The 23,301-nt window shown below is 40.4% G+C and overlaps 1 protein-coding gene across 1 annotated transcript; it reads left to right on the top strand.

Moving 5' to 3' along the window:
• Positions 1–1,403: 1,403 nt before the first annotated feature.
• LPAR5 (lysophosphatidic acid receptor 5) lies at positions 1,404–16,184 on the top strand. Its single transcript, XM_072424365.1, has 2 exons — positions 1,404–1,650; positions 13,661–16,184. Exons 1-2 carry the CDS (start codon positions 1,633–1,635, stop codon positions 14,804–14,806), a joined length of 1,164 nt encoding a protein of 387 aa, XP_072280466.1. The 5' UTR covers positions 1,404–1,632; the 3' UTR covers positions 14,807–16,184.
• The last annotated feature ends 7,117 nt before the right edge of the window (positions 16,185–23,301 follow it).

Genomic DNA, 23,301 nt, shown 5'->3' with positions numbered 1-23,301 from the left:
GAAACGTCTCTTAGAGGTAGATCACAGTCTGCGCTGTGTTAGCACACGCACGCTAATGCTCATTATACCATATCATTCATTTAGGTGGGCAGAAAAAAGTGCACAAGATAAATTTGGCAGCACAATGCGCAGCTACACTCAATTGCGTTAGGAAGATGAATTGGGATGCCATTCAAATGAGTGAACACATCAATTCCATGCAACTGCAAAAGTGCAAATTCAAAATAAGCGGCATTGCATCTCACCAATAGCAGCAAAGCATATGCAGTGCAGCAGCCCTTAAATTACACTTTGGCTACGTACACACATACTCTGGGCTGATATCGGACGAGAATCTGGCATGTGTACAGCAGACGACGGACAAGGAACAGCGGGGTTCTGCTCCATCGTTCTTTCCCCTCCCCTCTTCATAAAGCAGAACAGTGGTGTATGTACAGCTCCCGTTTATGCATCGTGCAGTCGTTGTCATTGTAAAGGATTGTGAAAGATCGACAATTATTGCACGTGTGTACCCAGCCTAAAGCTGCGTACACACGGCAAATTTTTCTCGCCCGATAATCAGTATCGGCCAATTATCGGGCGAAAATCTGCCGTGTGTACAGTCGGTCGTCGTCCGACGACCGTCCTGGCGGATCCATGGACGATGGACGACGACCGATCCTAATGAAAGGGAAGGGGAGAGCGCGCAGCAGGGTGCCGCTCCGTCGCTCTCCCCCTCCCCTCTCCATAGAGCATGAACGGTGCTGTATGTACAGCATCGTTCATGCATCGTGCAGTATTTTCTCGTTGGAAAGGATCGTGAAAGATCCTTTCCAACGAGAAAAATTGCAGGTGTGTACGCAGCTTAAGTTGTTCTCACCAGAGATAAACGATTGTGATTGTCTCAGGTGAAAATCTAGCGAGTGTATAGCGTTACCCAATGCCGGATCAATGAACGACCACCGCTGTACTCTCCCATGCTGCTCGCTTTTTCACCCCTCACCATAGAACAATGCTGCGGGTATAGTGTTTGTTTGTTCTCCCTTGATTGGAACTAATCATAAAAGATTGTTTCCAGCAACATGCTGTATGTATAGGGTGCACAGATCACCAAATAGACTGGGCTGAATTACAAATCCTTTTTGCAGCTCGTCTATACATATTTCAATGGTATATGTAGCTTCTGGCGGAGAGTTTAGCTTTTATTTCCTTTCCACAAAAACTCTTAATATTTACAAAACAAAAACTTCCCCGAAAGCTCCTCCTTGCTTGGCTTTTCCTACAACAATCTTTTCCTGATCAAACCTTTTCTAATCATTCTCAGCCACTCCCTGCCCTGACAATCACCTGTGTGACAGCCAGCTCCCTATACAGAGGACAAAGATCAAAAAGTACAACTGGGTGAAACTCTGGGAGGTGACTTTGCATTGCACAGAAATGGGTGTCAAAGCTAGTGAGAGAGCAAGAAGCTCATACAGGGAGGAGTGAGACACAAAGACACACACGCACACATATGACCCATACACACAGAGACTCCTGAATGACACACGTGTGTGCGGAGCATGTCACACCCCTGAACTGGACGTCTGCGATTTTAAGATCAGTTTACACAACACAGCAGTTTGCAAAAGACATGAATGTAGGAGTTTTATCATGACTACAGTGCAGCAAGTAAGTACAAGTTTCTAACTATTCTCGAATATTCACTGGTTTGTTTTTCATTAATTCACCAGTATCTGCATGAATCTTCGGTGAAATGGTCCTGTATCAAACATGACCTGACCGTTGTAAGCAGCAGTTGCAAAATAAGCACTTATGGTCCTTATGGAGGAAAAATAACAATATTGATAGCAGACCATGGTACTACTATGGGGCCCAGAAGCACAGGACTGTAATGACCCTTATTGGTTTTGCTATGGGGCCCCATCACATATTGTTATGGCCCTGGCTTGTTTCAAGGCATCTGGAAATTGCCCCAAGGAGCAAGTTTCAAGAGCAAATGTTGGGTCATCCTTGGTGGGGGATCTGCTAGTTTATGGTCACACGAAAGCTGGGCTTTATAAAGTTTTTGTATGGGTTTTGATGACTTCTTCCACCAGGAACTGCAAATACGATTGCAAATAATCACTATCAACTAATCAATCTTTGCATGCAGCTTGTCAAGATTTATTTGATTGCAAAGTCAGAACTGACAGATTTTACTAAAAGAAATGTATGGCAATCTATTGTAACATGATCAGATTTTTTTCTCCACTGATTTCCTTTTAATTCCATCATCACATGGTCAGTTGAAACCACTATATTTGTCATTGATTTGCATTTTTGATTAAAGTAATGGAATGTCTGATGTCACTTCACCAAATTTCTAGTCAAAGACTTGTACCCAACCAGCAACCACAATGTCCCTTAAATTATATATTTAATACACATGTAATTTGTTTCTTTTATGGTTTGCTAAATGAAATACTCATCATTCCTTTTTGTTTTAAACAATCCAAGAGTTTTATTTGTTTGGAGCAGAATCTATAAATGTATTTATTGTCCATTTTATTGTCTGTATCTCTGGACTGGTCTGTTAGTGTTATGAGCTTCTTTAAGACGGTGTCGTGTGTTGGAAGCCAAATATTCTGACACTGCAAAAATTGTCTTTAATTTCCTCACAGAGGGCTTAAGCTGCCCCAAAACCATCACTTTCTGTCTTCAATTGATTTGCAATATTTAAAATTTTAAAGTATTACAAGTATTGCAAGTTTTTCCCAAACTATACAAATAAAATGCATGATACTTTAATACCAGGAGTATTTTAGCTTAGCATTTATTTTAGCAATTTCTAGTTTCTATATGAACATTGTTTTCCATAGACCGCTATAGCATGCAAATTCTCAATGTAGCCGTCTATCTTTGAATAAGCAGATTAACTTCCTGATAAAATCTCTGCATGCAGCTTGTCAGCATTTATCATCCAGGAATTAACTCTTACTAAGCCAATGTATGCGCTCCAGGATTGTATATATTGAGCAGTGTGTAGGCAATCATGGAATTTTTATGTTTGCAAATCTTTACCTTTGTGGCCAAAACAAACAGATGTGAATCCCATTTTCCTTCTTTCTCCTTTAACATTTGATAGGATACATTTTAAAGTTTCACAAACTAAAGTGCACCCGTCCTTTGATAAACATGGAGGCTTTGATTGCTTGTCTTCGTCTTGCATCTTCCCAGTCTGTCATTCCAACTCTCCAGCTTCTGTATTTACAAACTATCCTGGAACATGAATGCAGATACAGACTTCTGATTTTGTTCATCCTCATACCTGCTCCAGTTGACTCAGGAGTGAAGCTAGTGGATCTGAACAGCCAGGCAGCTTGCATTTTCTGAAGGTCGTTAATGGTGGTCCTCATAAAGTTTTATTTTAGGTGTACAAGATAATAAAGAAAGCCAAACCCAACATTGAACAAATGTGGTGGTGTAAGCTTTGAGCTCCAACCCGTAAAATGTGGAGATAGATGAGTTGTCCTTCCAAGCATTGATGACGATGACACGCTTTCCTGGTTGTACAACCCCTTCCAACATTCATAACAATAATTAGATGCTGAACTGATATCAAGCGTGCTTCAGGCACAAGGGAAGTCTTCGAAATGGTACAATATTTAGGGTATGGATGGGGATTAGTCAGCCTTTGTCTTCTTATACCGCCAAAACGCTCTATCAGCCAGATTTTTTTTATAGTATCTGCTTCTGTTCTTTCCCATCTTGTAGTTTTTGATGTTCTCTCCTACTTTGGTATTTTTAGCATTTTATTGTTTTCACTCACCTTGGAGTCCTTAGTGTTTCCACTCAGTTTGGGGTTATTATTATTCCTGTCATATTGGCATTTTTAGTGTTTCTGCCCATTTTGACATTCTTGGTTTTCCCACCCAACTTGGCATTCTTAGTGTTGAAGTTCTTCTGACATGGTATTCCTGGCATTCAACTTATGTTGGGGTTTTTGGTGTTCCAGCATACCTAGACATTCTTGGTTTTCCCGCTCACCTTGGATTTCCCACCTACCTTGGTATATAGTGTCTCCACCCACCTTGATGTCTTTGGTGTCCCTGTCTGCCTTGGTGTTTTGGTGTTCCAGCCAACATTGGCATTTCTAGTGTGCCTGTCTACCTTGGAGGTCCTGGTTTCCCAGCTTGGTGACCCTGCACACCTTGGGGTGTTACTTCTCCAGGTTGAATTCTTTATAGTACAAAAGTAATTTATGATACTACAGGAAGGAAGAGAAATGGCCTTGGATGGTGTGCAGATCTGGGAATTCCAGCACAGAGAATTTACCACTTGCTTCCCTGTGAGAGACCAGAAACTGGTAGGTGATTTACCCCTTTGTGGTAGATTGACTTTGTGAGGTTACATTATAAGCGTTGGGTGCTGAAGGCTTGCTGCTTTAATTACTACATAGCGTTTGGCGCCAATCCTGAAATACTCTAAAAAGAAATCCCCCACCTAACCTTTAAAGCGTCTTAACATCCCTGAAGCCTAACCTTACCTTAAACTTAATAAAGTAAATAAACTTAAGGGTAACAAGGCTCATTATGGGAAGCAAATGCCTTACATATCAACTCATCAAAACATGGGCACACATTCATGGAAATGAGTCCCATAATTTAAAAGTGTTAATTACTGGGCATGACGCTCACACAGCCTACCCTTTGAGTAAACCCTAACACCAGGATAACCCTGTGTTCCATATAATTACCTTTTCTTAGGAGGCATGAATCCCTTTACTCCTTCGGATGAATGCCAAGCTGTAATTTGTCCCTTGGCATCTACCATAAACTGAAATAACAGTTTTATTAAGACTTGTCCAGTAGTTGTCTTTTGCCCTCTCTGTTTATTAAAATTTGAAGAATAGTTGCATGTAGAGCAGCCATTCTAAACCTCTTTAACATTGAGAAACCCTTTGAAGTACCTTTCAGACCTAAGGGAACTCCTGCCAATAATTACTAAATCTACAGCTCAAAGCACATATGCAAGGGGTTTGCCAGAAGAATGCTTCTTACATTGGTGGTCTGGGCGAAAAATACCCCTTATAGACAGCTGATAAGGTCATTGGTGCAAGTGGCAATTTATCTGAAAGGCATTAATATTAATAAACAGGTTTTATGTAGCGCCAACATTTTATGCAGTGCTGTACAATAAATTAGGGTTTCAAATGACAGGCAGATACAGATAGAGACACAGGAGGAGGAGAGGTCCCTGCCCCGAAGAGCTTACAATTGAGCAGAAAATGCAGATTGTCCAAGGAACCCCTGGAACTTCTGGAGGAACCCCAAGGCTCGATATGGAACCCTGGTTGGGAAAGGTGATTTAGGGAGTTCCTAAATGTCCTTTACTGCTTATCAGATACATAATGGTCTCGATAAAGGCACCTTCATTATGGGATGGAAGACAGAAGATCCAACCATGAAACTTTAGATGGATCCTTTAGTAAGAAATTTAAAGTCAGGCATGTTGCTTTTATCGAACAGACATACCCAGTGATGGCTTTGTTTCATGAGTAATAACGGTTCTTTGGGAAAACTAATTCTAAATGATTGACCTGTGGTGGGAACAAGCATTCCAATGGTCGGCACCTTGACAACCGCTTGGCAGCCCCAGCTGTGCCGGTTGCTAAAGAATCAGCCTTTGCAGATTTGACAGTGGGGAGCAAAACTGAATAGCTAACCGCTAACCCCCCATTTATTTTTTATTGAGCTGTGCCCAGGATGTGCTTCAGCGGTATGAAGAGGTGCAGTAACTGCACTGCAACCTCACCACCAGTCTGAACATTAGCCTTAGAAACCCATCACCGAAACAACACGCCCTCCAGATGGTTTTTCATGGGGATTTTGTGGGTCAAAATTGTGAAAGGCACAGATTTTTTTTTTTTTATTTAGATTTGTAGTTTAATAGTAAAAATTGCATACCCAGCTATTGAAAACTTTCAATAATTTCGGCATCATTGTAGCTCTTATTCATATGTCCTTATTTATTGTACAGCGCTGGGTAATATATTGTCACTATATAAATCCTGTTTATTATTATTATTATTATTATTATTATTATTATTAATAATAATAATAATATGTTTGTGGTCCGAGTCAATTGTGAACCTGTTACAAACATAAATTAAACTATTTGAGTTTTAGGATGCATACACACATTAGTTTTTTGTCGTTGGAAAGGATATTTCATGATCCTTGAATCTTTGAATCCTCACGATCCTACAATGACAAAAGACTGTGAGATGCATGAACAATGCTTTGTACATACAGCATTGTTTTGCTCTATGGAGAGGGGGGAGAATGATGGAGTGGCACCCCGCTGCGTTGTCTCACTTTCCCTTGCATTACGATTGTTCATCAATCCGCCAGGACAGATCCATAAATGACGTTGGACGAGCGCTGTACGCACGCCAGATTCGCATTGGATATTATTATTATTATTATTATTATTATTATTATTAAACAGAATTTATTAACAACACTGTTATTCAGGCTTCCCCTCAGGCACGTTGTCTTGGTGTCACCTTTGACTCGGCCCTCTCATTTACCCCCCATATTCAGAACAATTCCAGGTCCTGTCACTTTCACCTACGCAACATCTCCAAAATCCGTCCCTACCTGTCCCCTGAGACCACCAAACTCCTTGTACATGCTCTTATCATCCTGCGTCTGGACTACTGTAACATCCTTCTCTCTGGTATTCAACTAACACGACTCTCTCCTCTACAATCTATCAGGAATGCCGCAACCAGACTCATCCATCCTTCCCTCCGCTCCTCTTCTGCTGCATCTCGTTGTAGTTCTCTCCATTGGCTTCCATTTCACCTTAGAATCAAATTTAAGCTCCTGTGCTTTGCCTTCAAATCCCTACACAGTTATTGTCCCACTTACATCTCTGACATGGTTAAAAAATACTCCCCCTGCTGCTCTCTCCCCTCCTCCAATGACCTACTTCCTCACTCATAACCTCATCACACACACGGATACAAGACTTCTCTAGAGCTGCCCCAACTCTCTGGAATGGTCTTCCTTGTCCTATTGGCTTGCTCCTACTTTCTGCTCATTTAAAAGAGCGCTCAAAACCCATTTTTTCAAACTTGCCTACCCGTCTTCTTCTGTCATTTGAAACCACCACTACTTCCCACACTACATATCTCCCATCCTATTGTGTGTGAAATTCCCCCACCTACTAGATTGTAAGCTCTTCGGGGCAGGGTTCTCTCCTCCTGTATCACTGTCTGTATTAGTCTGTCATTTGCAATCCCTATTTAATGTACAGTGCTGCATAATATGTTGCACTGACATGTGTGTGTGTAGCCTTAATAACCCCTTTGTTGCCTTCTTCCCTTAACTTTATTTTTAGCTAATCAGCTCAAGATATTTATATGTAAACATGAATATTATTTATTAATTTGTATTGAAGCACTGTTGTGCTGGTTAATATTGTGTTGGTTACCGTTTTCCCATTACTGTTATGACTTATGTCTTGTGACATGACAGAAACCAGAATTATTTTCAGAATAAAAAACAAATATGTCTAGATTTACACTTTAAAAGGCTTTATCAGAGATTGTATTATTTTGAACTATAACCTACTGTTCGCTCTGGAAAGGCTGATTCATTGATTGCAAGTTATTTTTCCTCTTTTGCATTACAGTAATTATTATCATCCAGACACAGGCATAGGTCAATAACAGAGGCAGCAACCCAAATGACACCTAGACAAATATCTAAATTGTAAATCTGTGGCTAAATACTATCATCAGGGTTGGAGTAGGGACCTGGGGAGGACCCAGCAGAGGGGGTGGTCCTGGCATAATGGCACTGTGTAGGGGCTACCAGGGCTCAGGATTTATCTACTTTTCTAACTAAAACAAATGGAAAAATTGTGTAAATTTTGTGTAAAAGTAGGATGAATCTTGTGTGTTCCAGTCATGTCATCAGTCATAACATGCATGGGGAAACAGTAATTATTGGGCAGCATGGTGGCTCAGTGGTTAGCACTCTGGCCTTTGCAGCACTAGGTTTCAGGTTCGAATCCCAGCCAGGACTCCAGAATCTACATGGAGATTGCAGGTTCTCTCCGTGTTTGTGTGGGTTTCATCCGGGTTCTCCAGTTTCCTCCCACATTTCAAAAACATGCAGTTAGGTTGATTGGTTTCCCCACATAATTGACCTTGGACTGTGATAAAGACATATGACTATGGTAGGGACATTAGATTGTGAGCCTCTTTGAGGGACAGCTAGTGACATGACTATGGACTTTGTACAGTACTGCATATGTTGGTGCTATATAATTACAATATATTTAATAATAATTAACATAATAATAACCAGCACAACAGTGCTACAAAACAAATAGTCCCTAAAAGCTGAAGTTAGTGTTTTCTAATATTAAAGTTTGAAGTCAGTTTAGAAACCATGTTAATTTTCTGTACTTTTTAGTGAGCAATTTATCGAGCGGGGTCACAAATACTTCTAATAAATGCTCTTATGTAAGAAATAATGTGTTGGCAGCAGATTTCCCTTTTGAAACCACATGCGGTAACCTGTTCAACTCCCTCTGCTCTTCCTGTCTATACATTCAGTCTCAAAAACTAAGAAAAACCCAGCCTGTTAGTTCTCCTAAACAATAGATAAGGTAGATCAGATCTGTATCTCTAGTGGAATCTGTCCATCCAAGAACCGGACAACAATGTGGGCTGACAACACACAGCATTTCTGTGGGTAATTTGGAGTCTGCCTTCCCATTATTATTTGGTAAACTACTCAGCCCCCCCACCACCACATTTTCTTATTCTCTTCAACAGGGTCGTTCATCCTTTTTCCTTCTTTGCTGAACAATCCGTAAAAAAAAGTTGCACACTGTGGCAAATTTGGGCAAAAGACCAAAAGAGAGCAAAGAAGAAAAGTTGGAAACAAAAAGTGAAAGGAGGAAAAAGATCTACAACTATATAATGCTTTCCCAGCTCTTAGATTGTAAGCATTTCGGGGCAGGGTCCTCTCCTTCGCTTGTGTCACTGTCTGTTTCTATCTGTCATTTGCAACCCCTATTTATTGTACAGTGCTGCGTAATATGTTGGCGCTAATAAATACTAATTATTAATAAAAATAATAGCATTCTTGCCATTGCAGCAGTAGGGTTCCAGGTTTGACTCTTGGCCAGGACACCCTGCATGGGGTTTCTATATTCTCCCTGTGTCTGTGTGGGTTTCCTTTGGGCACTCCCGTTACCTCCCACATCCCAAAAACATGCAGTTGGGTTAATTGGATTCCCCTTAAGACATTAGCTTTGGACTGTAATAATCACATATGACTATGGTAGGGACATTATGACTATGGTAGGGACGTTAGATTGTGAGCCCCTTTGAGAAAAAACAGTAAGTGATATGACTATGAACTTTGTACAGAGCTGCGTAATATGTTGGCGCTATATAGATAATAATGATATATCTGTATTTGGTAAAGTATTTGTTCATTGTATACTCTGTATAATTTGTTTTGCTACACAATATGCCTGATTTATTAAAGCTCTTGGAGCCTGGAGGGCATAGACTATCATGAGTGAACCACTGGGAATTTTGGTGGGGGTAATTTCCACACTGGAGTCAGTAAAAGATTACCACAATGTGATTCAAATACCAGTGACTGCATCAAACTAAACTACCAATATCACAAAAGATGGCATTTAAATTGTTAGATATTTCATGTTTCTTTTCTGCATGAGTTTCCCCACTCTTGTCGCCTACGCCCCGTGACGCCGTGTTGTACACAGTGTTTTCCTGCACACAGCAGCTTGCTAAGTGCAAACTTCCTGCCATGTTATTTGGGATTATCTTTTTATGTTGTGGTCTGTTTTTTTTTTTTTTATATGTTTCATAGGCCGCAGCTGCCCCTGCACCTCTCATTCACACAAGGGCTCCGATAATTCTAATTTTAGTCTGAATGGTAATTTATCTTTATAATGAATACATTGGTGGATGTTTATGAATGCAGCTGCACTCTGTTTAAAAATGTCATAGGACATGAATGTGTACAAATTGCATTCTACTTCCACTAAATGTTTGCAGGCAATGGCATAACTATCATTCATTTGACTCCCTCGGGGTCTAGGGATGGGGCCAGCATGCTGCAGTAGTTATGGCAGTAATTGGTGTTGGTGCCCAGGGTCCTGCTGTCACCCATATTTCTCTACTGTCTGTGATTTCCTGATGTGTGGCTTTCAGACAGCCGATTGTCCTGCACACCGGGTGTAATTCTCGGTAGCTGTCACTATTTTGTATGTATGTACTCTGCACAACAGTACCACTTCTCTTGGCCTGTACACCAGGTGTAATTCTCGGTATCTCTTCTTATTCTGTATGTATGGACTCTGCTGTATGGACTCTGCACAGTACCACTTCTCTTGTCCTGTACCCCCAGTGTAATTCTCGGTATCTGTTCTTATTCTGTATGTATGGGCTCTGCTTAGTACCACTTCTCTTGTCCTGTACCCTGGGTGTAATTCTCAGTATCCGTTATTTTTCTGTATGTATAGACTCAGCACAGTACCATTTCTCTTGTCCTGTACCCCGGGTGTAATTCTCAGTATCGGTTCCTATTTGGTATGTATGTACTCTGCACAACAGTACCACTTCTCTTGTCCTGTACCCCCAGTGTAATTCTCGGTATCTGTTCTTATTCTGTATGTATGGACTCTGCACAGTACCACTTCTCTTGTTCTGTACACTAGGTGTAATTCTCAGTATCCGTTCTTCCATAATTATGGATTCTGCACAGTGCAACTTCTCTTGTCCTGTACCTTGGGCGTAATTATCTGTATCTGTTCTTATTCTGTATGTAAGGTTTCTGCACATGAAGATAATGACAGGTACTGTAATTAGGTGGCATGGATGCTCTGTGACTAGCACTTTTGTCTTGTTGTGTTCCTGGGCACTGGTTTTAAATCCACATTGCAAAAACATACTGGTAAGGTAATTGGCATTGAAACGACTATGTAGCATATTAAATACATGGTAATAATTATCATTCTTATACCAAATTAGCCATCCCAATCTCCCCAAAATCCTGTTTGGACTTTTGCAATTAGTCAGGGGTCATAATAGACAAAACATGTATAAGCTGTACTAAACTGTATAGGAACGGCATGCTGAAACCCTAGCTCAAATCTCTCATTCTTAGATACACAATACACATACATACATAATTTTCTTACTGGCAAAAGTAATACAAATAACCTATCAGTGGTAATAGACAACGACCCTACCTTTCATACAATGCGATAAAGGTATCTGATTTTTTATATATATCCTCAGGTATAAAATATGCAATTGTAATGTTTCCTATATGTCAGGGTTGATGGCTAAGGATACTGCTATACCCTCTTGCATACTTCCAATAAATTGTTGCATAAACACAGGGATTCTCTGTATTGCAATACATGGCTAGGTTTGCCAATTGCAACAAAATGATCCCTCTTTGGCCAGTCCCTACTCTACTCCGACACATACTAAGTAGTGGTATGCAGCAAACGTTAAATAATTTATAGTGCCAATGTAAGGCAGATAGACACAGTTAAGGGGGAATTACAGACTCGGGTCCTACACTTTATAATAAAACCAGAGCAGAGATTGTGCTCAAATCCAAACTGATTGGTTGGCAGCTAGTCACAAAATATATTCTAGAGCTTTAGAGGGGTTTTAGGCTGGGTTTACACTTACACTTGTGCAAGGCAGAACATTCATTGTGAATGATATGGCAATAGACATCAGCAAAGGCAAAACCACAGGAATGAAATGCAAACTGCAGTGCCCATTGGGGTGTCAATGAAAATGATGTGTGCATTACTAAGCGATGTAATCGTGTGATCCCTCCTTAGGACATGCTCAAAGAGCCATTTTCCAGCATGATGGCCCAGGCTGCGAGATGATGTCCTTCTGGGTTCAGATAAAGTAGATCAAGTGATGAATGCCTTGCAGGGTCATGTCTATTAGGGTGAAATGGGGGCTGTGATCCCTGCTCACCCCACAGCCAGCAGGCCATGCCTGTCAGTGTGCCTGATCCATGGGTGTCAGGCCCGGGGCCAGGGTTGGATAGTGGGGTGTTAGACTCTAAGAACTGTACAATTTAACAGCTCAGCACCCCATTTTTTTTTCTCCCACCGTCGCTTCCTACAAAACCAGTAAGACCTTTATCCTTTCCTTTTCTTTCAAATAAATAAAAAAACATTTTGGGTGGTGGTGTTCTGTAACATTTTGAGTTCAAGTCTATTTTAACAAGTTATACAGTATAAGGAGATCTACATCCTCCTACATTCTAGTATGGAGTCCTGTTTCCATATTTTGTCTCATCGCTATAAACATTTACACTGAATTTATATTTACACCCTAAAATAGAACCAGGAATATTAATTTAACAGTCAGTCCTACTTAGGTTTGTATTGTTTGAACTTTTGCACTGTGGCTTTTGGTGTCAAAACAAAGAATGAGAAATGAAGTGTTTATTTTGTGTGTTATACACAGCGTGGTATCGAGGATGGAACCTCTTACTTATCCGTAGTTGTTTTCTTGGTTCTCAAATAGATTTAAAACTTGTCCTTCCTGTATTGGAGGCTCACACTGCTGTCTGTTATTGTAGGAAGGGCTCTTGCAGCTGACCTCTTGGTAACTTTAAGGGACCCATTTCTAAAAAATAAAAAGTGGAGATGACGTTCGCCATTTGTACAAAACTGAATGGCACCTGATCACTTGCAGATGATCTCAAGGGTCATTTTACACAGTCATGGGCTTTGCCAATACATGCTAACATTAAGTAACCCGTGATGAAGCATACACAGGCGATCACATGATCCTGTACTTTGCACCCATTAAAAATATGTTAATAGCCCTTTATGCTGCTGAGGCCTAATAAAGTCTCAGATAATGTAAATATATTCGTAATACCACCTTAGATTGTTAAGTTGAGATTTATTTAAAAATAATAATATCAAATAGGATTTATATAGCGCCAACAAAGTATGCAACGCTGTACATTAAATAGGGGTTACAAATGACAATGAGATACAGACAGTGACACAGGAGGAGGAGAGGACCCTGCCCCAAAGAGCTTACAATCTAGAAGGTAGGGAAATTACACACAATAGGAGGAAGGATAGGTAGTGGTGGGAAGCAGTGACAAAAAGACAGAAGAAGACGGATAGGCAAGTTTAAAAGACTGGGTTTTAACAAGCCAGGGTGAGAAAGACCATTCCAAAGAGTGGGGGCAGCTCTGGAAAAGTCTTGGAGCCACGCGTGTGAGGAGGTTATGAGTGAGGAAGTCATTAGTAGGTCATTGGAGGTGCAAAGAGAGCAGCTAGGGAGGATTTTTCTATCAGCTCAGAAAGGTAAGTGGGACAAGAACTGCGGAGGGATTTGAAGGCAAAGCACAGGAGCTTGAATTTGATTCTTAGGTGAAATGGAAGCCAATCAGTATTCTCTTTAGGGATTATGGTAGATTGTTTTTCTTTTAACTGTTGGAGGAATTTGTATCATATTTTATATGAATTTTTGTTGTAAGTTATGGGGTTTGGATGTATGTTTTTCATTGATTTATTTTTCTATTGCATTTGAACGTGGACATGGGTCTTTTTGTTCTAATTATGTTCCTATATGTTTCAGGTGTCTGCACTGAATGCATCTTTGTTGGATGACTGTGACCAGCACACCCCTCCATCTTCACGTACCCTGCTCCTTATTGGATACAGCGTGTTGATGCCACTAGGAGTCATATTGAATGGAGTGTCACTCTTTGTGTTCCTGCGTTGGCTACGGCCTCTCTCAGTGGTTGGAACCTTCCTCTGTAACCTGGCACTCAGTGACCTCCTCTTCTCCCTATCATTGCCGCTAAGAATATACTACTATGCCAACAACTACTGGCCCTTTGGTTCTTTTCTTTGCCGCCTCTCCGGATCCATCTTCCATATCAACATGTATGGCAGCTGCCTTTTCCTCTTTTGCATAAACGTGGATCGCTACATGGCCATTGTGCACCCATTGCGTTTCCGCCACCTGCGCAGGCCCAAGGTGGCTCGTCTGACTTGTCTATGTGTCTGGCTGGTGATCATCAGCGGTTCCGTGCCAGCCGCCATGGTACATGACTCCAAAGATTGCTGGAATGGACAGGAAATTGTTCACCGATGTTTTGAGGGGTTAAGTAGTTGGGGCGGCATTTTGTTTCCATTGCTGTTGGTGGCCGAGGTGATTGGTTTTCTGTTGCCCCTTTCCGCCGTAGTGTACGGCTCCAGTCATGTGTTCTTCGAGCTGTGCCGGGCAGCTGAAGGAGGAGCAAAGCGGCATCGCAAAACCATCCGTCTGCTCGTCCTCAATCTAAGTATCTTTCTGTTTTGTTTTGTTCCTTACAATTCAACTCTGGTTGGATACGGTCTTCTACGGTCCGGACTTGTACATGACCGGTGGGACTCAAAGTCTACTTTGAAGAAAATTATCTCAATCACAGTCCTACTAGCCAGCACCAATTGCGCACTTGACCCGTTGGTGTATTACTTTAGCACAGAAGGCTTCCAAAAGACAATAAGCCAAATTGTGCGGCTCAGTAAGTCCTCCAAGGAGAAGAAAGGGTCCACCCAAACTAAGGACATCTATGTGGCTTCTGACCAAAATTCAAAGGTGAAAATCTTGGGGATTACTTCTACTTCCAACAAAGACTTAAAGAATAGTGAAAAGAAACTGTTAGATGAAAAGACCAAGTTAGGTATCACAAATGGCAGTGAGAAGAAAAGGATGATTGAGGAATCTGAAATTTAAGTCAGTATGGAATAAAACAGTGGAGCCGCTTGAACAAAAGACTTGCTGATAGACTTCTGGGTTGTTCAGAAGAAATATATTCCTAAAGCATTTCGACAGCCATGTTTTTAGAAGGTTTTAAAGATGTGGGATATGTCCCATTGACAAAATTTTCTTTTGTTCCTGTCTGGTAGTAGCAACAGGAAACCATAAGAAATTTCTCCAAAATTTAAAAAAACCTCTTAAATTGTTTAACCTGCAGCAAGTGTTACAATTGGAACCCTTGATGTCAATTCCTGTTTGGGTAAAAACTCATTGGACCTCATAAGGAATCAATTACTGCCATTGAAACACATGGACCTGGAAAATGCCCATGTGGGAATGTCTAATTCACCGCTTTATAAATAGAGCCCATAATGTTATATTTCCCTTCACTTTCATTCCTGAGGACAATGGATCCAAGAACAAATAGTAAGGGTGAATAACTTCAGCAGGCACACAGACAAAAAAATTTCAGTTTATTCAATCTTAGGTATCTCTAGTCCATTTATACATTTTACTACGGAATGGCTTCAACTCCATTTAATTTTTATTTTATATCTGATGAGAGATTTCCAGAAGGTAGAATGGGAAGTGAGAGGAAATCTCTTCTTAGAGATCTGTCGCTGAATGTACCCATTAGATCCATTAGATGGTTTAACCTCCTTTCCTGTTTGGGCAACAACTGTAAAATTTTGGATTTTCAATTGCTTCCTGTGCCCAACTGTCACAGGACAATTGTAAATCTCCCCAGCCATGACACAGACAATATATCTACTTTTTTGAGAAAAATGGTTACCTTTTAGCACACGGTATGCAGGTAAAGGGCACGGCGTTTAGGCCCCTCTCCTACACAGACCATGAAGAGTTATTGCACAAAGATTGATTGCAGTTGCTTTCTGTTATCATTTTTTAAATTGAGTTGCATTTGTGTTTAAAAGAGGGACTAGCCCTCCAGATAAGGATCACTTGAGAGCCATGACACAGCACTAAAAACTTAAAGAAGTTCAAAACTTCTATACAAAAGAAAACAGTCCCTGTGACACTTGTACCTGAAATAGGATGGAAGTTGTCACTTGAACAGGAAAGCATGAAAAGCTATTTTAATTCCTACCCCCTCTATGAAAAATGTGTTTTTGGTTGGCATCTATATCGGAGCGAACTTCTAATGGGGGCAAAAACTTCAAAAAGAAAAAACCACAATAGAGCCTGTAGGCTTCCCTGCTTGTGCGGCTGCTTTAGGGACTTTATAGACTATGAGCTTCTTCAGAAGCAGGGACTGAAATCAAAGATTCAATGTTCTCTATAAAATGTCAGCACAAAATAATGATTTATATTAATAAAAATACATTTTACAGGATGCCCTGAGCACAGTGGTCTTTTGGATATATTGTTATAAATGGTACACCAAGCAACAGCCATAGCAAATGATAACAGAGACTGTTGATCCAGGGAACATCCGATTGCCTTATGGAATCAGGAAATATTTTTTTTCTGCTGTTGGAGGAAATTGTAGCAGTTTTTTTTGTGCCTTCCTCTGGATCAACTATGTCCATAGGGTTTGATATCTGGGATATGTTTACTTCCCTAGTGGTTGAACTTGGTGGACTTTTTTCAACCTGACTTACTATGTAAGTGGAGGACATAGGACATCTCTCTATACCTAACTCTATTTATTTTGTAACCTCGGAGTATTTAGTGTATTATAAGTAAGCACGTATAAGGTTTACCACAAGCTTTGCTGAGAAATCCCCAAGTGCCGGTCTGGCTCACTGCACCCCAACAAATCAGAAAGAGAATTAAATAAATCACCGGGCTCCAAACTACAGCAACCCTTCCCATCCACTGATCTGTAGCAGGAATAGAATTTATGGGCTATGCAAGATTTATGAATCAGGTTTTACACCCAAGTACTCTGCACAAACAACTGCATAACAAAATGTGCCACTTATAAACAAAGCAACTTCCCACATGTTGTTTTATAATATACATTTACAAAGTTTTTAATACTCGATGTTTGAGGTGTTCCTACATCTATTCTTTACAGTAAAGTTTGCAGAACATATTTACTACTTTTTTATGGTAAGTCATGTGGTGTCCCTTCCTGTCCTCCTCCTGGATGGCTATTTTTGTGCTTGTAGACTAAAGGAATGACTGTACAATTACACACCCCCATAGTTAAGACCGTGACACCCTGGGCTCACAAGAATTGGGTTGAATGGCACAACTTTGATAAAGACTGGTGCTGGGGGATACAGAGCACAGGATGGGGGGCATGAATTGGGGAGTAGTGCTTTGCTTCCAGGAGAGGCTGCAAACAGGGTTTTTTTCCTTTTTTTAAAAAAAAGTTTATTGTGGTCTTCAAAGCTTTGTACACAATGCAGTGCAATTTGGTACACTACATCTTGCATACTGCAATACACAAGAACATCAAACATTGCACAGAAAGCAATATCTTGTATTCCCATTTTATGTGATGTATGCGTTTCTATGTGTGCTCCCCTATTCACTACAAATGGGGATCGTGGTTTGATGGTGGTTGGCTTACAGGGGATTAAATGATAGCAATATGCCATTGTCAAAAATTGCAAAATCATATTGTACAACCACAATAAACAAGCAAAAACATTACATTTTCACTATATGAGAGCAACAAATGGGCAATCATTGCAATAAGCAGGTAAGAAACATGCAATAGTGACTGTATGCAGTATTCTCCCTAGCCTCTTTTAGCCGGGTGCACCACCCAACACTTTTCAGTAACCACCCGTCTGTTTTTGAGTACCTACTGATATGTTGGGTCACAATACAGGGGCTGTCACCCGTCTACAATTTCTTCCCAAGTGGCTTAAAAAAATTTCTAGGTTGAACACTGGTACATAATAAATGAACAATGTAGGCAATCAATAGAATATACAGGCCAAACCTGGCAATGAGCTGGCAACAGGCTGATAATTGTGACAATATGGGGGCTAAAAATGGGAAAGGGTGACAGTATGAGGCCAATAACTGGTATAGTGGCAATATGTGGGCTATAAATGGGCAATACAATTGACAGTATGAGGGCAGGAACAGAGTAAGGAATTATAAATAGAAAATTTCAAAGAAATCAAAGACTACCACAGCCTACTACATAAATGTCTCGCTAGCTTAGACCTAAAATGGCCAACCTGTGGCCCTTTGAAATGTACTGTATACCCCTCCATGTAATGCCTCAGCAGACCATAGTTGGTGTTATCCTTACCCAAGTCTATGCTTGGGTGAATGAAATATATTCTTTAGAATGACATTTACATGTTTTGTTTTATTTCTTTTGGCCTGTTGATATGTTTATATTTAAATATGTAAACATATTTATTATTATGTTTATTATATATGTTTGTCTTTTTTTCTACCCTTGTTCTTTTTTTCTTGTTCGTCTTGTATTTATAATACATTTTGTTGAGATAAACATCATGGGGAACACCAATCTGGGTGCAGTCTCATGTCTTCGGGCTATGGATGACTTCTGAGGCACGTCCCCAGTCTCCAACAACTCCTACAACCTGTTCGCATTGTCTGACTATCTCTTGCCTGTAGTCTACAGGTAGTCCCCAAGTTAAGGACATCTGACATCTTGTCCTAGAAGGACTACCTGTACTTCTAGTTGCCTGTCTGCAGTCTCTGATAGATTCTGTAATATCCAATCTGATTATAAGGCCTGGGCCTTTAATGATGTTAGAAGCCTCACCTAAGACCTATAAAACTGATTACTAGTCTATTTCCTACAAACTCAACTAGGGTTCCTCCAGAGGTTGCTGGGGGTTCCTTAAGCACTTTGTGCCCCTCGAGTCAGTTTAAGTGATACCTATGAACTTTTTGGCTATCTGTAAGGGTGACATTCTTCCCAATGGCCAGCAATGTAAGAGGAATTCTTCCCACTGACCACCACACTAATATACTATGAGCTGTGGATGTAGTGATTATAACAAGGGGCTGCCTGAAGACCTAAAAGTTATTTCAAGAATTGCTTTATTCAAAACCCTGTACAAACTGATGCTGAATTATTAAAGTACCAACACTAACCACTAGGTGGCAGCCCAACCCAACTATTCTTTATATTATGGTTATATGGTAAGTCTGCTTTATTTTTATTTCATCCTTGTTATCAATATTTATAGTTAAACTTTTTCAATTTTATTTATCAATATGTTCCGTATTCATGAAAAATATTTTGCTTTATAGAGTTGAACAGAGATAAGGCAAATAATATTTATAAAATAAATGACAGGTGTACTAAAGTCAATATAAAATCAATAACGTCAAATACCAAATGTATAAATGAAATACATACATGTGAACTGGTTTACTTCCCCATGGTTTGGTCATTTTCTCCCCTCAGTCATGTGATCCTGATACCCCTTGCAGACAGCACAGGCCGGTCCTGTACTGCCCTAGACCTCTCTATAAATTGTAGTGCACAGAAGTATTACAGTCTGGCCTAAGCCTGTGATTGGACAATAAAGAAGCGGTAACACATAGACAATAGTCAGTCTAACACAACTGGTAACACACACATGTGTTAGACTGACTCCATCCTGCGATGCAGGAACTTGATTATGCTGATCTTTTTCTCCTATTAATCTACAAAATGTGTCTTTAATTTTTTTTTCTTTCCAGATCCAGATGGGTTTTTCTTAACTTGCAATGTGTCTTTAGACATACTAGTGAAGTCAATTTGTTTTGGAATAGATTCTTAGGTACACCCCCACCTCTTGCAGGTCATAGTCCTCTACTGAGAGTGTCTACTAACTGTCTGTGCTGCCCTAGCTCCTCTAGACCTGTAGCTGCTGGTTAAAGAGCAAAGAGAAACGAACGGCTGTAGCAGCTGCTGATATCACACCCACAATGGGGGCATCCAACAGGATGTCTCATTGGATTAATTAGTTGCCCCCCAATTTAGCCTGAACCAATATGGCGGTGAACCATGTGAGCTGCCATGATGCAGCGCAGTTCTGACCACCCGACTTTCTTTTTGGTAATCAATTGTCAATCATCAAGTTGTACGACATGGCACCTATGTATGCAATATATGCCCGTTTAAAAGTAATCAGATTTCCGCATATTGATATATATGTGTCCAATATTCTACTTGCATGGAGCCATCACTTCACATAGCCAATAGGTGGCTGCATAAAGGCCGCAATGGATCAGCAGCAATATTATCCAACCAAGAATTAAAGTGAAAACCCATTTCACCCAAAAATCACCTAAATATTACATCCACTAATCCCACTTTATGGAGACGCGTTTGACCAGTCTCATTTGACCGTCAGATTACCATATTTGGAAGATCGTGAACTAGCATTGTCACAACAAAGACCCCCAGAATAAAAGCCAAGGTCACAATGAAGATTTAAAGAGGGATAAGCCGGGAGGGACAGCTGGGAAATATGTAAATCATGTGCCTGCAGAGAGGGTGTGTCCCCGGGGACCCCACCCATCTCTGTCCACTCTCCAGTTATGGTTCATTCATCTTCCATAGTATGGCAGAAGAAGGGCATGCTGGGTAATCTTTGTGCTGTTGTGATGTCACATGATCACAGTTATACAAAGTCAGCATGGTGATCCAGCTGCTTTGTTATACATTTTCCACCTATAGGAAATGAATGGAACATTCGCTACATTGTTGCGCTTTAGATTTTTCCTTTTAATGTTGAAAAGGAAAAAAATGATGAATTGTTTTTTGTACATTTCTGGTACTGACACCAATATGGAGGTGATGATTTCTCCTTTAAAATGCTGGCGTTAAAGTGAAGCTAAATCCTGATTGGACGAAGCTTTATTTCTAAATCCCTGAATAGACGTCAGATCGCTGGCACAGGAATCAATCTTTCGCCATTGTTTCCAATGAAGTGAGGAGGTGAAGGAGAAGCGAATGGCACCCTGCTGTGTTGTCCTCCATAGGGGTGCACAGTGATCATTCCTGATTGGTCGTTCATTATTCTGCCGAAGTCGGAGGACGGTTGTACACATATCGGCATCACCAACATTTAAAAAATGCTCTTTGTTAGAGGATAACACATCAACAATAACAGTGTACAATATACATAATAAAACAACACTGGGGCCTAATCCCTATTTAATGTACAGCGCTGCGTAAAAGGTTGGTGCTATATAAATCCTGTTTATTATTAATAATAAGAGAGGAGATGATAATAAAATCACAATTAAGGTAGATCACATGGAAGTAGAAAAAGGAAATATTATACAGGCAGAGATTTATTAAATAATACATCCTCATTTGAGTATATAGAGCGTTGCCAGAACTCAACAGAGAAGATTTAGGTAATAAATCTTGCCATGCCTTCCATGCCATGCTACATATCCCCCCCTCCCCCATATTGTGTGAGATTACCCCCACCTCTTAGATTGTAAGCTCTTCGGGGCAGGGTCCTCTCCTCCTTCTGTGTCACTGTCAGTATCTGTCTGTCATTTGCAACCCCTATGTTATGTACAGTGCTGCGTAATATGTTGGCGCTATATAAATATTGTTTATTATTAATATTAAAGGGGCTAAGCGTAGATCATTTGGAGTCACATACACCGGGGGACATTCCAGAAGCAGCCTATACGTGTACCAGGATGTCCAGAATTGAAATGTGCTCTTTTTAATGTTTTTGGAATCTTGTAACGCTAAACTCCATCAACCTCTTCCTGTCTACATGCGCTTTAGCATCAGCTGCACATCATTGCTGTGGACTGGCTTACTTCTGGTGACAATGGTGGAACATGCTTTAGCAATCGCTTCTTAAAGCGGACCTAAACTCAAAATGTTAACTTTACATAAAAAGGTAGACAACCCCTTTATTAAAGTACAATTTTTTTGTAACTTTTTAAAAAATGTGGGTGCAAATTCACGCAATCCCAGGAGGCTGTTGGCTGTTCTTTCTGCCATGCCCTTTCATTAATGGAAAAAAATTGCAGATCTCACGCATGCGCAGTGAGACCGGCAATCTTTTTTCCCCCCATCTACATCACCCGATCTCACGCCTGCTCAGTGCGAGATGGGGTGACGCAGAAAGAAAAACCCGGAAGAAGAGAGAAGAAGATGTTCACCGTGACGATGACGGATATGGGATGATGCGGGACTCAAACAAAGAAACCTCCCACTGGATAGATGGACCTGCAGGATTAAAGGTAAGTGTGGTATTTTTCTTTTAGGTTTAGTTCCACTTTAAAATGACCACCAGGGGTGCACGGCACAACAGCTTGGATATAACTGTCACGCCATAACAGGAAGTGCCTGAATGAGGACCTTGGCAGGGCTGGCTCACCAAATATTCTTTTAATGAAACCTGTAGATTTAAAATGGAACGAAATATTGGAAAAATAAATGCGACCTGTATTGCAGATGGGACAGGCGATATCTCTTCTGCAATAAAACATTCTTATTTGGCAGTTTTCGGTTTTCTATCGAATGAACACTTAGGGTACACATGTGCAGCTTGGTGTATGATCACAGCATGCCAGGGTGCTAAGGATGAATCAAGTGAATCCTGTGTGAGAGTTATAATTATAAAATAAATTTACACTCACCAGTGCTTGCTCCAGCACCATGTCCTTGTCCGGTCCTCCTCCGGGTGTTGGATCTTCGGCCATATTGATTGGCCAGGCTGATGGCTCCTTGATGTAACTTCCTGACAGCCCGATGCATGCACAGCTCACTGTACGTTGAAAAAAAGCCTGCAAACAATAAAATGTATTTGTTTTATTGCAGGAGGGACATCGCCTGCCCCTTCTGCAATAAAAATCCTGCCTGATTGCAACTTTTCATGGTGAAAGTATACTTTAAAAACACAAAATTGCAAACCGGCAGCTCTTTATTGCAGAATTGACAGGCGATGTACTTTCTGCAATAAAACAAACTTTTCTGTCCGTTTGCAATCTTCTGTTAAATGTAGCAGAACAGAACAAAAGAACAAAGAGCAAGAAATTTTTGGACTTTAAAGGCATAAAAATCCACAAATATTAACATATAAAAAATATTCATTTATTAACAAAGTAGTTTAAAAAAAGAATAATAATATTAAAAGAAACAATGAGCCCTACAATAGATTTAACAGGTCTTCATTGAGGGAACCCACGCGTTTCGCACAATTTAAACCGCTTCTTCAGGGATCATTAGGAAGTAAATAGACATACAGTATGTTCCCCGGTCTCTATGTTTCATTACCCAACGGTTGTCTCAAAAAAGAGTCAGGACAAATGCAGCAAAGGGAGCGATATCCATATTTCAAGACATCTTTCAGTAATCTCTATCCTTTTCAAACGTATATATATGGATAACGTCACAATCCACCAGCTTCCTCACCCTATACCATTCCAGAAATAAAAAAGGATAACCCGAAATCCCAAAGCACAGGAATAAACCTATAAAAGTCTTGCTTAACAGTATTAGCCTCACCAACCCCCGAGCCACGCTGCTTATATAGAAA

Source organism: Pyxicephalus adspersus, chromosome 10 (assembly GCF_032062135.1).
Source record: "Pyxicephalus adspersus chromosome 10, UCB_Pads_2.0, whole genome shotgun sequence".
Lineage (NCBI taxonomy): Eukaryota > Metazoa > Chordata > Amphibia > Anura > Pyxicephalidae > Pyxicephalus > Pyxicephalus adspersus.
This window is presented reverse-complemented; position numbering and strand designations above follow the sequence as displayed.